This window comes from Phyllostomus hastatus, unplaced genomic scaffold (assembly GCF_019186645.2).
Source record: "Phyllostomus hastatus isolate PE091 unplaced genomic scaffold, TTU_PhHast_1.1 phas_contig_86, whole genome shotgun sequence".
NCBI lineage: Eukaryota > Metazoa > Chordata > Mammalia > Chiroptera > Phyllostomidae > Phyllostomus > Phyllostomus hastatus.
The window spans coordinates 29139565-29154970 of record NW_025333977.1 but is presented as its reverse complement, the minus strand read 5'-3'; the positions used below and the strand labels follow the sequence as shown (position 1 = coordinate 29154970).

Genomic DNA, 15406 nt, shown 5'->3' with positions numbered 1-15406 from the left:
CAGGCTAGCGCTGCAGGGCAGGATAAGGGACAGGGGGGTGCAGCAATGAAAAGGGTACAGAACAGGGATTATGAGATATGGGTCTGGCCCTGGTGCAGTTATTAACTAGCTAGTGGCATTTGACAAATCATTTCTAAAGGTCAAAGGAGTTAATGCACTTGAAAGCTCTTTAAAAATTATATACATTCAAGATGACAACATTGTTGCTCTTAGTAAGAAGCAATGCAGTTTTATCACTAAATCTTCTTACTTGTTCACTTAGAAAATCTCTGATTAGCTCTTTCCTCCCTGTTCCTGTTGCAATCACCCTGGTCTCATCCCAGATTACTGCAATAGCCTCCTAATTCATCTCTCTTCTGCTCCCCGACACCACCCTTCCCCACAGGGAGGGAGCGAACCATATGTTCCTACGGCTTCTTACTTCCTGTTGTGATGCTCAGATTCTATGAGACCAAAAAGAAAGAAAGAAAGAAAACATCTCTGTTCCCTCCCCTACCCCATTTTCATCCTTAGCCTTGGCCGTGATTCAAATGTGGCATTTGGTTTAACAGTTAAGGATTAGCTAATAGATAAGAAGATGGATGGGGGTGGAGGGAGGGGTGGGTAGGTATAAATGTATAAAATTGAAGATGGGGAAAGCTGGTTAAGTGAAGATCAGGATTTTTCAGCTATTTCACACTTTCCATAACTCCACAAGCACTCCAAAGACGGTTTTATTTACTGTTAAACAACGAACGACAATGTGTGTCTTTTCATTTGCCTTCAGTATGGGTTGTCCTGGCTTGCTCAGATGAAACCATTGCTTGTTCATTAGTAGTCACGCTCACAGGCACGCTCCAGCTCAGCTTAAAGCTCTGGGGAGCATTGGGCACTGTTACACACTTCCCCCACTTAAGGATTCTCTTCTGTTGGATTTTCTGACCCCATGCTCTTCCTCCCTCTGGAGTAAATTCTTCCTCCTCTGCCTGTTCCTTGTTCCTGGGAGTGCAAAGCCGGATGCCTGCCCTCCGATCCTAACACAATCTCACTGGTTGGACACATCCCCTTCTGTGATTCCCGTCAACGTTCACACACCAGTGACTACAAGTTCTGGATTTCTGGCTCTGATTTCCCTCTTGAGACCAAACCCACGTAGCACACAGCCTTTTCAACATCAATGCTCCGGCATTCCAAAGGCACCTCACGCTGCACATATCCAGATCTGAGCTCGTCCCTGTATCCCTGTGTTACCTTTTCTGTTCTTTGACTCAGGGAATGGGATCCTCCAGGAAAAAGCTTCCTCTCTCTCTCCTCAACACCCCCCAGTTTCTGTCCCCTTCCCACCTTCCAACATCTATCTCTCCCCTAACATCTAGTGAAACACCAAGTCCTATTCATTCTACTAAATATCTCTCAAATCCACTTGTTTTTCTCCATCTCCACTGCCAATGCCCTACTCTAGTGTGTCTTGTAGAGACCACTATAACAGCCTTGTAACTGGTCTCATTGCCTCCTGAGTGTCCAGTGGAATGCTCCACTTAGTCCATTCTCTTCACGTCAGCCAGAGATATTTCTAACACACAGATCTGCATAGTGACTCTCCACTTGTCCTCAGAGTCCAAACCCCTTGACCTAGCTATCTAAGGTTCTTCATGACATGGACCATTCTAGCTTCTACCTCCTCTTGTCTACACTGGCATCATTATAAATCATCAGTTTAGAAGAGGCTGTCTAATCTTTCTCCTAGCTTTTGCACACGTTCTTCCTCCTACCAGAAACGTTCTCCATCGCACCATTACCTGGCTAATTTCTGTTCACTCTTAGAGTCTCAGTTGGCTTCCATTGCTTCTGGGAGGATCCTTAGCAGCTCTGGGAGGAACTCCTAAGTCTAAGTTGGGTTCCCCTCCTCCTTGCTCCTAGAATACCTTTTCTCCCCAGCCTGATAGCCCTGTATCGCATTTGTCTCTGCCCCACCAGACTGCACACTCCAGGGGCAGGATTAGCATGGGTCTTGCCCATTCCTATACCCAGGTGACTAGAACATGGCCTGCTACATAGCAGCCTTGTCAATCATTTGGCTAAATGAGTGAATTAAATGTGTAAGTATATATAATAAATTACATCAATGAAAATGTTATGTATGAAAAAATCCCTTTAATAGACATTAGAAAAGCACTACTATCTTGTACATCTAAGCATTTCTTTTTAAAAAGGGTATGCCTGACCCTTTAAAATGCATTCCTGATGACATCATAGCTCCTGAGACTAATGCAGGGATATATCATTTGTTAAAATCCAGCAGATCTTGCCAATACAGCCTAACACCGTAAGTGAAACTAGAGGAATGTCAGTCTGTCCATAGCTCCTCTGCACTGCACTATTTGTCAGGCTCTGTAGGAAGGTGCTGCTGTGACGGCCAATTTTCTCCCAGGCTGAGGAGTCACAGACCTGGCGTTTCATGCAGCTTCTCTTCTGTGTTTTGATGCTGGATATGAGTCAGTTGCTGCCAAAAAAAAAGCTATATGCAATGCCTAGTATCCTTGGCAGAGAAAATATTTCTCGAGTTCTATCCAAATTAATCCTCACAGGCCAATAAATCAATACACAAGGAGAACATGTGATAATTTTGGCCATCTGGAATCTTTTTAAGGCATTGGTGGGTGTCACAGAAATGACCTAGCTCCACAGTAGTTAGTTATGAACAGTGAGAAGTAGCTCCATGTAGCACAAACATGACCCCCTTCCCCCATGAGACCACCACCACCCTTGTCCAACTGGAGGGGACTCCTGGTGGTTTTCCAGAGTCCTTGCCTTGACCTTGAGTCAGCTGGTTGATTTCAGTGTCAAAGAATGCAGCTTATGCCACTTTCTTTCCCACCACCTTCATAACAAACTGGACTGAGGCTCCATCTTCACACCTGGTCTACTGCTGTGACAATCACATAGTCAAAAAGAAAAAGGGCAAAAGTCAAAATACCAGTACAATATGTTCAAAACAATGTGAGTGATTTTTTAATCTACCATTTCCATCAAAATGACTGGCCCAATTTTTTTTCCAAAGATAACCCTAAAGGATGGTAGAGGGGGCAAGATTTCCACGGCAGAAGATTGTGTCAACATGGGTGTTAGATAGAAGGTAAAAAAAATCTTTATCACCAGGAATGATGTTGCAAAGGAAACTGCCTCCAAACCAGTCTCTCTGGCGGCCTTGCCCAGCAGCAGAGGAAAGGGGAGGAGCGGGGAGCCTGTTTACATGCACAGACATCCTAAACTTGATGGACAGCCTAAGTTTGTTTTAGTTTTAGCTGTGCATGCTGCCCCTGGTGGGCAGCCCGGTGCTTTACAGCAGCCATGTCCTATGTTAACGTGAGAAAATTGGAACATAGACTCAGTAGCTTGTGCAAGGCTACACCGCAGTCCCGTGATGGAACTGGAATTCTGACCTGTCTAGCTCCAAAACTCCTGCCCGTAATCACTATTCCTGATATAAAGAATCTTTGCATGTTTTTCAGGCCCTAAAACAATTATAGAACTTAAAACTTGATCACCAAAAAATAACAAATTTTTATCAATAGTCTCTCTTAGGTTATTTTAAAAGCAAGGACAATAAGGGAAACCAAGAGGTTGGGGGACGAAAGGTTAGGAACTACCCAGAAACCCCAGTACACTAATAAATTCACTGTTTTCATTTTCTCGTGTTTCATCCAGTCTTTGTCCAATCTGTATACATTATCATATGTAGTTTCAAAGGCTAGTTAGTATTAAAAAGATAAACACTTTAAATGAGTTGTCTTCCCAAAAACATACAAAATTATTTTAATTCTCCCCTCCACATCCTGGGTTTCATTTCCTTTTCTGGAACAATAACAACAACAAATCTTGAAGAATTCTGATTCACACAGCAGATGTGAGGATTAGGGAACCTGCTGGCTAATTGGAAATCAGTCTCACTGGAAACAATCACATCAAAACAAACCATGTGTGGTAAATTCCTATTTCTCATAGTTTCTCAGGATACACCAAATTTATCCCACCAATGATCTCTGGTGTTTTTGGAATTTTAGATGCTTATGTGCTGGGACTCGACCCCAGCATTTTACAAGCTGTGTCCTAGAGAACCCTAAATGGCTCACTGTCTCTCTCTCTCACCCACACACACACACTCCTTTAAGGTCATCCCCCTCTTAGATACTTAACATGTATATTAGCATGTGAAGATTCTGGGAAGTCACACAGCAAAGAACCTGTTCACTTTTGCCCGGAAGGGGGCAGCTCAGCTACCTCCAGGAGCCAGGCAGATGAAGGTGATGGTCTGGTAGTGACCACGGCGACGTGGAAAACCACACGGACCACCCAGTAGTGGCTCCTTCTATGGACCTGATGTTAACAGACCATCGTGAAGGTTCTGAAGTCTGAGTTTTGATGTGAAATTTCCCACCTAGGATTAGGAGGGAAAATGTTTCTTGGCTAGATCTGGCCTCTAGGTTTAACCTGATGTTCCTCAAGCTCATGTGCCCACAGGACTCTGCAAGAGGGGGGCCATTTGGAGTTTGCATTCTGCCATAAAAGGAAAGATGCAATATTTTGAATTCTGGTTCTGTTACTTACCAGAATAGTGTGGCTCTGAGCAAGTAACTTTATTTCTCTTCGCATTGTTTGTTCACCCTGCCTGAATCATAGTTATCTCTGTTTTTATTTGATCATTGGACAGTGAGCTTCTTGAGAGCAGCATCCCATTTAGGTGTTTTGTTTTGTTTTTTAGTAGTCCTGTAAACCAAAGCATAAGCACATAGTTTGGGTTTAGTAAATATTTCTAATACTTTACTTTTTGAAACTACTGGAGCATTTCCCAGTAGCTTTTCACTACCTATAGACATGGCTAAACAAGAAAAAATCCCCTCTGGAACCAAGTGACACTGATTGTACCTCACAATCTACAGGCCAATCCTTTATCACATGACTTATTGTCACATGAAACATGAGAAAAGGCTCACACCCCAGGATCCCCCACCCACAATTTCCTCACACCCAAGGTACAGCACCCCTAAAACATGCTGCCAGTCACTCAAACAGTGGCCAGGAGGCCTGCAAGAAACCAACAGCCTCTGAGATGCTGACCCCACAAAACCTTACTCCCTAAATGGCAGCAAAGGCAGGCTTGGTCTCCAACCCTGCAGTTTCCAGTGCAGCTTAAGAGCAGTTCTTTGTTGTGAATACAAATACCTGCTGGAACCACACACATAGATATAATCACGTGAAACTTGGCTTCTGGAAAGGCATTTGTTTGCTAATGAATAGGCCAATGACACCTGCCTGTTTGGTCAAACGGTTTTGCTCACTGTGCTTTAATACTCCATTTCTCTTTACCCCTCCCCAGAAGAGGAAAAATAGAAAGAAAGAACAGAAAGGAAAGAACAGAAAAGTCTCTTAGATTCCCCGTTAGAAACGGCTCTTGGCTGCCTTCTGACATCCAGCTCAAGCCTTGTGTTGCATTATCACCAGCCTCCTGCGCCCTTTTCTCTCCTGCTCATCATTTCCAATTTTTCTGCCCCACATTTCTGCAGCTGCTCTGCTGGCACATTCATTGGTGAGAGCCTCAGGCTATTTGCCCAGGTGCCCACCGACATCTGCAGTGATGGTCAGCTCCATTAAACAAGGAAGCATGTCTAACCCAGAGGCAACTGGAAAATCTGTATTCAGTGCTAGTACCAATTTTTTTTGTTTCTCAACACTTCTGAACCACGTGGTTTACAGTTTGTCAGATTGCATCTTCTCTCTATCCTGGGAGACATTCCTCTTCATTTACAAATATAAAATAGCATTAAACTGCCAATTCCTGAGTTCTTAATGTTACAAGTTCTAAGCACTTTGCATATATTGTTCCACTTAATGTGCACAACCATCCTCAGAGACTTTTTACATTTTACAGGTGAGGAAGCTAAATTAAAGAGGTCACGTGACAGGGGGCATGGCCAGGATCCACACTGTTCTGCCCGATGCCAAAGGCCTTGTGTTTTCCTCCCCATTCTGTTTAGATTGAGAAAGGAGCACGCATGACAGATCCATTTCTTACCTCATTGAGATTTTACTCATTTTGAGCTTTCCTGTTTCACTCAATAAATCAATTCATTAATGGTGTTACACCACCAGAGACCCTTACTCAGGGTTGTAAGAGACTGAAGAATTTGTTGGGTCACACCTCCACCCGATCTCTGAAGCATCTTTACAACACTCCTGACATGGGTCGTTCTGTCTATGCTGGAAGACTTCTAATGTTGGAGAACACATCCTTCTGTGGAGGAAGCAGCCCATCCCATTTTCCGGCAGCTTCACGGCATGTTTGACAGGAGGTCGCCCCCCCTGGAACTGCTGCGCACTCATCTTAGTTGTCTTATCTGGACAGCAAGGCTAAGCCAGCTTGCTCAGCCCTCCTGGCTCCTCCCCGCCTAGCCTGGCCTCACTAGGTGAATTGCCTCATAAACAGGGTGGCTCTTGCACTTTCACCCCTGCCTGTGTCAACTCATTTGTCAATGACCCCTCACACCATGGGACACCCAGGACTGCATCTAGAGCTCAGACTAATTCTGACCAATCCAAATTCTCTCCCATCCTCGATCAGGGCACTGCACATCTATGACTGCAGCCACGGGTAGAATATGTCCTTTGGGCAGGCACATGGAATCCTCAACTAGTACTGAGCTTCTAGTCAGCAAGGGGCGGGGGGGGGCGGGGGCGCGGACAGCTCAGCCGCTCTTCACCAGCCTGGGCTACTGGATCTTCGGGCGATGAGGTCCCAAGCTGACTGCACATGATTTCACTTCAACAAAGTTTGTGGTGACAAACACTTTACCCAGGCTTGCGTAGTGACTTTTCATCCCTCACCGTGCAAGTGCGGCTCTCTTTTCTTTTGCATATATAGAATGGGTTGGTTGGTTGTTTTTTAAAGTGTTGGTCCAGCAACAGCTAATCAATAGATGTCTAAAGAGGCAAATAGAAAGCCATACTCCTAACAGGCAGAACTGGCATGTAGTCCCACATCCATCAGTTCCTTCACAACGTAACCCCAGGATCTTTCTAATCAATAGTTATGTTTGATTACAGAGTTAAAACTTTAACTCAAGGATGACCAAAGTAGACTGGTAAATGGGAGCTGATGGTATGTTGCTATCCTGAAAATTTCTTGGTTCTAGTTTAAATTACTTATTTTCTTATTCTTTATAGTTTAATATAATGAATTTTATTGTCATGATTTTTATAAAAAATTTTATTTGCTAGTTTTACAATCAAAAAGTGAAGGGAAAATGTCAAGAATAATTTTGGGAAAGTGCTTTAAAGTATAACTTTTGGAGATCAGTGAACAGACCTCCTTTCCCCTTGTTCTGATCTTCTGGATCGATCTGCATAGACGAAGAAGCCTGAGCTATTTGTCTAACAACCCCAGTCTCCTAACTTTACAAATAAGGAAAAATAATGTGCAATGGGGTTAAAATGACTTGCTCAGCTCACAGGGGTAATGGCACTGGCTGGCACATACCTCTCGCGTTCCAGACCACTAACGCAGAATGTCTGTGTTGAAGGAATTCAGAGAGGCAAGAAATTGCTCTAGTGTGGGATCACTGAAGAAAGTAAAACTGAAAAGAAGTCAGCATTTTTAAACCAAATCTTACCTTTTCTCCAAAATAACACATGCTAGTAATAGAAAACTTGGGAAATGCTGCAAAGTACAAGGAGAGGTGCTAGGGCAAATTACTCATGACCTCAGCCCCCGAAAGCAGCGCTGCCGGTGCTTCCCTGGCACATTCTGTGTTGTTTGCGATCATATCAAGAAACGTCATAACCCAAGGGCTATTCCATGTTGCAATGAACTCTCTGTAAATACCATTTTTGCTATAATATTCTCAACTTTCCTCCTATTTTTGAACAATTGGTTAGAAGGGAAAGATTTAAATGGCAAAAGGAAAGCTATCTGGAAGAGGACATGTATTCACCGCAAATTAAAACACCAAGTATTCACTGATGTGTATTTGAGCTTTGAGGCTGTGGGTGATTTTTGGTCATCTTTTATATTTTCCAGCGCTGCAAAAACACTGATGAGAACAGTTACTTTTATTGAGCAGGTATCATGTGCTTTATGCCACAGATACATTTCCTCATTTAGCCCTCCTAATGACCAGCCAAGGTCACTGTTGTAGATCTTCATTTCAAAGACGAGGATGATGCACCCCAGAGAGGGGAAGGTTCTTGCAGAAGGTCAGTGAAAGAGCCAGGAGTTGCTCCCAGGTTTGTCTGAGGAGAAAGCTGCTGTTCTAAACCATCGTACTGCAGATCCCACATTCTTTTTTAATGACTACCTACCATTATGATCATCAGAAAGCTATTTTTAAAAATGAAAATAGTTTGCAAGCAATAGATCATCTCTGGTGTAAGCAGATCACTAACCTGTAGGATATAAAAAAACAATCTACCCAAATCCCAGAACAACTAAGAAAATCATCAATATGTCAAATCCCCGCAGTCCTGTCTAAAATGTTTAAAATTCAAATATGCCTCAGGTTTCTGTGAAATTGATTAAAAATTTTAAAAAGAAGCAGTGTTAATTGCAGTTACGTGAATGAAGTCTGGATTTTGACACGGCATGAAAATTGATTGTGCTAAAAGTAGTCTTCTGTAATTAAATGAAGCTGTGCTGTGCACTTTAATTAGTCAGAACTTATGCTAGGTGGTAGCAGTGGGTCCGGGTGCACCTCATCAACCGAGAGCCTGGCAGCCTGCTCAGCGGTGGCAGGCCCGTTTTCCCCAGCCTTCTTATTTAAGTGCCTACTACTCTAACCTGAAACCGCAGGAAAGGCGACGTGTCCTTTTGTAGCCCAGATGCACACGCTATAACACCCTTCTCATTCTTTCATTTGGAAGACTTGTAATAGCTTTAAATTTTAGGGACTCTCACTGCCTTACAAAGTACTGGAAGTCACTGGCATTTCACATGACCTACTAGGGGCCTTGGGAAAGTCGGCGAACACTGTGAAATGCACTCAACGTATTTGTCTCGGCGTCTGTGAAGGCGACTTGAACCTGCATCTTTGAAACGCTAGTCAAGAGAATGAGTCTCCAAAAATTGTCTCTGAACTCCTCAGTATCTAAATGTTCAGGTTTCACAGTACTTAAAAAGAAAAGCTAACTTATTTTTTTACTCTTGCTTTTAACCTTTATTATTACAAAATCATTGCAAAATCAGAAAACTCAGGAAGTACAGAAAATTGTAAAGAAGCAAGAAAAACATCACCCATCATCCCTTCATTCAAAGAGATTACTCTTAACATGGCAGCATATTTCTTTGTACCCTTTTATCCAGCCTTCGCTCTGTGTACCTGAGACCCTTCGGTTTGCCTAATTTGATATTCTACTAGAAAGACTCATTGAAAGGGAAATTTTGAATTTTATTCCTAATGTTAGCCTGGATACGTGGTCGCCTTCGTCGAGGGGAGGCCCCTGCTGAAGGGACAGGACCCATTTCAGTGGTAGGACTGGGTACACTGGATATAGCAAAGGAAGAGAACAGACCTTGATTTATTTCATAGTCCAGCGTTAATCACATTGGGCTGCCTTTATTCCCTGAACATTTGTATGCAGAAGAAATAAGGTTATATTGATCATTCAAAGCAACTCTGAAGAAAAGTTCCCACCACGGCACACCCGTCACCCGGCCCTGAGGCTGCATTGGAGGGCGAGGCTGGGAGGACTAAAAGGCGAAAGGCAACCTCAAGTCAAGTTGATGGTGTGTCAACAAGTCTCAGGATTGAGAATCACAGACATGATATTTGCAGGTAGAGTATGGATGTCAGTCCCAGACTCAGGTGTTCGAGAAATACTGATTTGTTTTCTCTAAAGAAGATAAAGTGGTTTTCAAGCATCTCTCTTACCACACTGGCAAGGTAAATGTAGTCTCGGACACCTGATCTGGAAAGCCTGTGTGCTGCCAGAAAGCAAGGGCCGAGTCTGCGCCCTCCTCTTTGTCATATTCACTACGAACAGCCGACCAAACCCCACGTGCTGCCTTGAAATTCCATTTTTCGCTATTTCCCTGACACATGAGCATCAGAGCCCACGTCAGCCCCACTCTCCCAGTCACACCCTCTGTCATCCCCTAGGAGGTCCGTCTAATGTGCCAGAGAAGTACCCGACAGCTAAGCACCAGCCTCTTACTCACCTCAGAACCTACCACCTTCTTCTTTCTCCACCCCTAGAAAGTTCCCCTTCCTCTCTTCAGCTCTTTAAGATACTTCCCCCATTTCCTTTCCCCAGGACACCTAAACCACCCTTTTCTGGCTCAGTCAGATAGAAGCCAACGTGGGACAGATCTTGCAGAAAAATTCTGCTTCCATCCAGGACACAAACCTCCTCTGAAGTAAAGAACAAATGGCCAGGTTTCCCTTTTGAAAGATATAAAAGAAGATTGTAAGGAAAACAAGTAATACTTTTCAAACAAAAACCATGCTGTCATAGAAAAGACCTTGAAGAAGACTCAGTCAAGCTCACACCCAAAGCCAGGATCCTTCATTCTTTAGCACCAGGAGGCTAAGTTTGTCATAAGGTGATAAGCGTGGCCTTGGAAGCCAGCCCAGGGATCAGATCCTGTGCGCCCCTCACTACATGACCGTCACCATCTAGGCTCAGTTTTCTCCCAGCACAGCGCTTGCCACAGAGTGGGACCGACTAATATTACTTTCCCCTGTGCACAGCCCACTGCCCCCCCACCCCCACATCACTGCCCAGCCAGCCCCAAAGCTGTGGTTCCACCTGCTCAGATCCCTGGAGCAACTGCAGGAAAGGCCACCCTTCCTCAAATGTGTGTCTGGCACCCCTACTTGAAACTGTTCACGTAATGGACTTTTTAGCTGAATTTGGTATATGTGATCCAGGTCCTTTACATGGTAGCAACGTTCCTGCTGGAGAAAGCACAATTGGCCCAGTTCAGCACCCTGACCACTGAGCACTCTCTGAAAGCTCTGCAGCCATGAGCATCATTGCAGATGGCCGGTGTCAGCATTTCATTCCTCCTCGGGACTCATTCTGATCTATAAGGAAAACTGTCTTTCTGGAAATAAACCAAATGCTATAGCCTGTTCTTAAATCCATCTCGCTTCCTTTTTCCTATCTCTTAGTCAGATACAGAGTTTTGGGATAAAATGCAAGCAGAATGGGAGGAAATGGCCCGGAGGAACTGGATATCTGAGAACCAAGAAGCCCAGAACCAAGTCACCATCTCAGCTAGCGAGAAGGTAACCAATTCTCTTCTTATTCATGTGGATCAATTTTCTCAACCACATTGGATCATATGATTATAAATTAGTCGATAATTATTTTGTGAAAAATCCAAGAATCAAACAGACAATTTAATATCAATAGGACTTAGCAGAAATTCTAGTAAAAGAAAACAATATAATTACCCAATGTATGAAAGCTAGAATGGAATACCCTTCTCTTTAATCACGTAAATACGGATGTTTGGCAGCTGGCCAGAGCTTGGATCCTGACTGCTGGCAAGTTACCTGAATAAGTGACCTTGAGGGTGGGTTGGAGAAAGACCCAGGCTAACCCCATGATGCCTTTTGTCAGTCAGACAGGTGAGCCATGTCGATGAGCTGACAGAGGTGAGATCAGTGGGCAGGGGAGTGAGGCAGGGCTTAGGGCTGTATTTCGCAGGTGGTCACTAGACAGCCGGCGCAGAAACGCGGCGGCAAAGAGAGCCTTCCCACAGCCAGGCCGAGTCCCAAGAGGATCCCTCAGAACTATTTCCTTGACAGGCGCGCTAGCCAATGTGAGTGCCGCGGACGACCAGCCAAAGTACCCATAAAGTCCCAGTTGCCCGTGGATTTATGCTTTTAAAAACAGTTGAGGGACAAAATTACCTTGAGAAATAAGTTTGAATGACTTGAAAGATAAGAAAAGATGTGGATTTTCTACACTGGGGAGGGGGTATGATATATAGTTTATGCTTACATTATGGTTTTTGTGGAGGAACTATCAATAACATTTAGTTCTGGATCATTTAATCTACATAGTCATCAAAATGTCTTTCTCTTCCTAATAATATTCCGTGTCCCTCAGTAGGCCAGAACAACCATTTCCTTAAAAATAACTGTCTTTAAAAAGGAAAAAAGAACTAGGTAAGAAGAAAGAACATGGATGGAGATCACCAGGCTCCAGACTCATCCTTGGCCTGAGGCCTGACTAGGGCCCTGAGCTCCTCACTCCCAGGTCCCCGTACCCGCACACCACTGCATGAGCTCAGTGGCTTTTGATAAGGGCTTTTGTCTTTTTTATTATTATTATTTTATTATTGTTCAATTTCAGTTTGCATTTTCTCCCCACCCCTAAAATGGCCATACTACCCAAAGTGATTTATAGATTCAATGCAATCCCTATTAAAGTACCCATGACATATTTCACAGATACGGAACAAACATATTCAGAAATATGCCTTTTGTCTTTCTGAAGGTCTCCGTTGGATCTATTTTAAAACCTAAGTAGCATCCTCAACAGACTAGCTTAATTGTATCTATCAAATTAGAAAGCTTTTATGATAATCTGTGCTACCTCATGTTGCAAAAAATTATGTCTCTCAGGTATTTCTGATGAGAGTTTAAAGTGGTACATACTTTCTCAATAGCAATTCAACCTCACTTATCAAGGGCCTCACAATAGATCAGAGCTTTTAGCCTAACAAACCCCTCCAGAAGTCAAAGGTAATAATCAATGCAGACAAAGATTTGAGCGTGAGGCTTTCACTATATCTTTATCTGTGAACACACAAAAAAACAAAAGTAATCTAAAAGTCCATCGATACAGGTCTGATTAAGTAAATTTTAATAGAAATAATTATAATAACTAAAACTAAATGAGGCTTAAGCTACAAAACTGCCCATGTAGTATAAGCCTATTTGTTTAATTTATATAGTCATAGAAAAATACTAGGAGATTATTTGTACATTCTGCATTTTTAAAATTTTTACAATTAAAAAATCTATAAATTTAAAACACACATTCTCAGTGGGCGATGCAGCCACCAGTGGGGCAAACACCAGTTTAAAGAATGGGAAGGCCAACAGTGTCCTAGCTATTCCAACGCTTTGTAGCCCCTTGAGGGCCACAGCCCGTAAGCGGATGTGCAGAGCATCGTGGTAACACTTCAGGACGCAGGGGGCAGCACAGAGCCAAAGTATGTGCAAAACCTCCATATCTTTAAAATCTTGGGTGGGGGCTACAGGGAGTGTCTGAAACAAAGTGAACAAACGAAATATCAGAAAGACAACAAACTCCAAAATATTAGCAGTGATCATATTTAAGTTGTGCCATTATGGGCAACTTTTTGTTTCTTTATATATTATTCAATAACAAAATCTAAAATTCATACAGTGAGAATGTATATCCATAATAAGGGAAAAACAGTAACTGAAGTGTTTTTTAATGTTGACACTATTACAGATGGCCCCCATTTCCCTCCCCTTTGCCCTCCTCCACCCAACCCCCAGCCCCCGGCCATTGAAATTTAAGTGGTTAATTTTACATTATGTATATAAAATAAAATCTCACCATAATAAAAACATTTATTAAAAATTTAAAAAGAAATTTAATGGCAATTAAATTAATCTATTAATTTAAATAAATTAAGTAATTTAATTAAAGTTCCAAAGGAACTGACTGTGAGAATAAACCAGTGGACCTGTGCTGGCCCTTCTGTGTTGCAGGGCTACTACTTCCACACCGAGAACCCCTTCAAGGACTGGCCTGGCGCGTTTGAAGAAGGTTTGAAAAGGCTGAAGGAAGGGGACCTCCCAGTCACCATCCTGTTCATGGAGGCAGCCATTCTTCAGGACCCCGGGGATGCAGAGGTGTCGTTTCCCCTTCATCCTGCCAGGCTCAGAGTGTGGCTGTGTGTGCTAATGAGGGACAGAGGGGTTCTCAGAGCTCTGCTGAGGGGCATTTTCATCCAGCAATGGTTCTCAAAGCAGTTACCCTGGGTTAGAGTGGTATATAGCCTGTCGTCTAACCAAATCTGCAGTATCTGTCTATGGTGCCCCACAACTGGAGGGTGGGCACAGGGAATGGAAAGCTAAAACGGCCCACCTGGAAGTGCAGCGGCAGTTTGCAGGGGGCAGTGTGCGGTCTCGCCTGGGTCCAGAGCCACCCCGTATGTCGCCACCGATTTATTCAGTCCACATTTATTGAACACATATGACGTCCCAGGACTTGGGCCACACGTGGGCTCAGCACACTGAAGAGCTGGAAAATGGAACCGAGGAAAAGGCACATTTAGTGGTCCGTGTGGAGGGACAAGTAAATCAATCGGTGCAGTGGAATACACGCAAGTGCACAAGGGGCTAGGACAGCAGAGAGCGAGACTCCTGACGCAGCCTTCCCCTGCAAGGGGGTCCAAAGCTGAGTGTTCCAGGACAGAGGGTTAACCAAAGACAGCAGGGGAGCTGAGAGGGACCATCCCCGGTGGGCAGAGGGACCTGAAACACTGGGTCTGTCAAAGACGGAGGGGAGAGCAGCAGGAGTGCAGGTGAGAGGAGGCAGGCAAGCATTCGAACTTCATGCTGAAACCAGGAAAGAGCATGTGATAAAAACCTCTTTCTCTGAGGTGTGAAGGGTGATTGCAAACAAGTCTGGGACCCACCCAAGAGACTTCTGTACCCCAACCTTGGTCCACTACACTTCCAAATCTGTGAAAGCCTGTCATAAGATAGTGGGGGCTCTGAAGTCTTCTGTAGTCTGTCATTTCCAGAAAACGTAAGGGCTATTCCGAGGGGAGTTACAGAAATTTTAGGAAGGGACATGTGTGGTGCTGAGAAGGCAGTAAAAAATAGTGTTTCCACTTCCAGTCTGCTGTCCTGGGCGGGTTTTCTCGATTGCTGGTTCACCCACCAGGAGCCATGTGATCTGGAACAAGTCATTTAAAAGCCCTTGACTTCCGTTCCCTTGTGTGTAAAGTGGAAATCACAATTATAATAACTTTCTCATTGGGTTTTTTACGGATTAAATTAGTTCATACAAATAAAGTGCTCAGTTCAGTGTCTGGCACATCAATACTTAGGCTTTATTACTACTATTGGTTAGTTTGTGATGAAAGAACAAGTAAACTGATCACTAAAGCCACTGGTATCTTGTTAGTGGAAACATTGATAATGAAATTGAACTAAGAGCTGGAGTTCTGAGCCAAAATATTAGAATTTTTAAAAAGATACTTGCATCACTGTAGAAGAGGAAATCATTGCATTAACAGAAACATACAGGCCCCCCCCACACACACACGCACAAATAATAATGTCATTTTACATTTCTGGACGCTGTGTGTTTTCGCATGTATTATATCATTCAACACAACAACTCTGGGAGGTTTTAAAAAAGCATATGTTATTACCCC

At 43.5% G+C, this 15406-nt stretch overlaps 1 protein-coding gene across 10 annotated transcripts in view; it reads left to right on the top strand.

Annotated features, from left to right (window-relative positions):
* Positions 1–15406, top strand: part of PEX5L (peroxisomal biogenesis factor 5 like) — a 204570-nt gene that overhangs the window by 175628 nt on the left and 13536 nt on the right. For all 10 annotated transcript variants that reach the window (XM_045851695.1, XM_045851692.1, XM_045851691.1 and 7 more), the window contains 2 exons: positions 11142–11258; positions 13728–13871. In XM_045851695.1, the coding sequence (XP_045707651.1) occupies positions 11142–11258; positions 13728–13871 (261 nt within the window). The remainder of the gene's footprint in view (positions 1–11141; positions 11259–13727; positions 13872–15406) is intronic.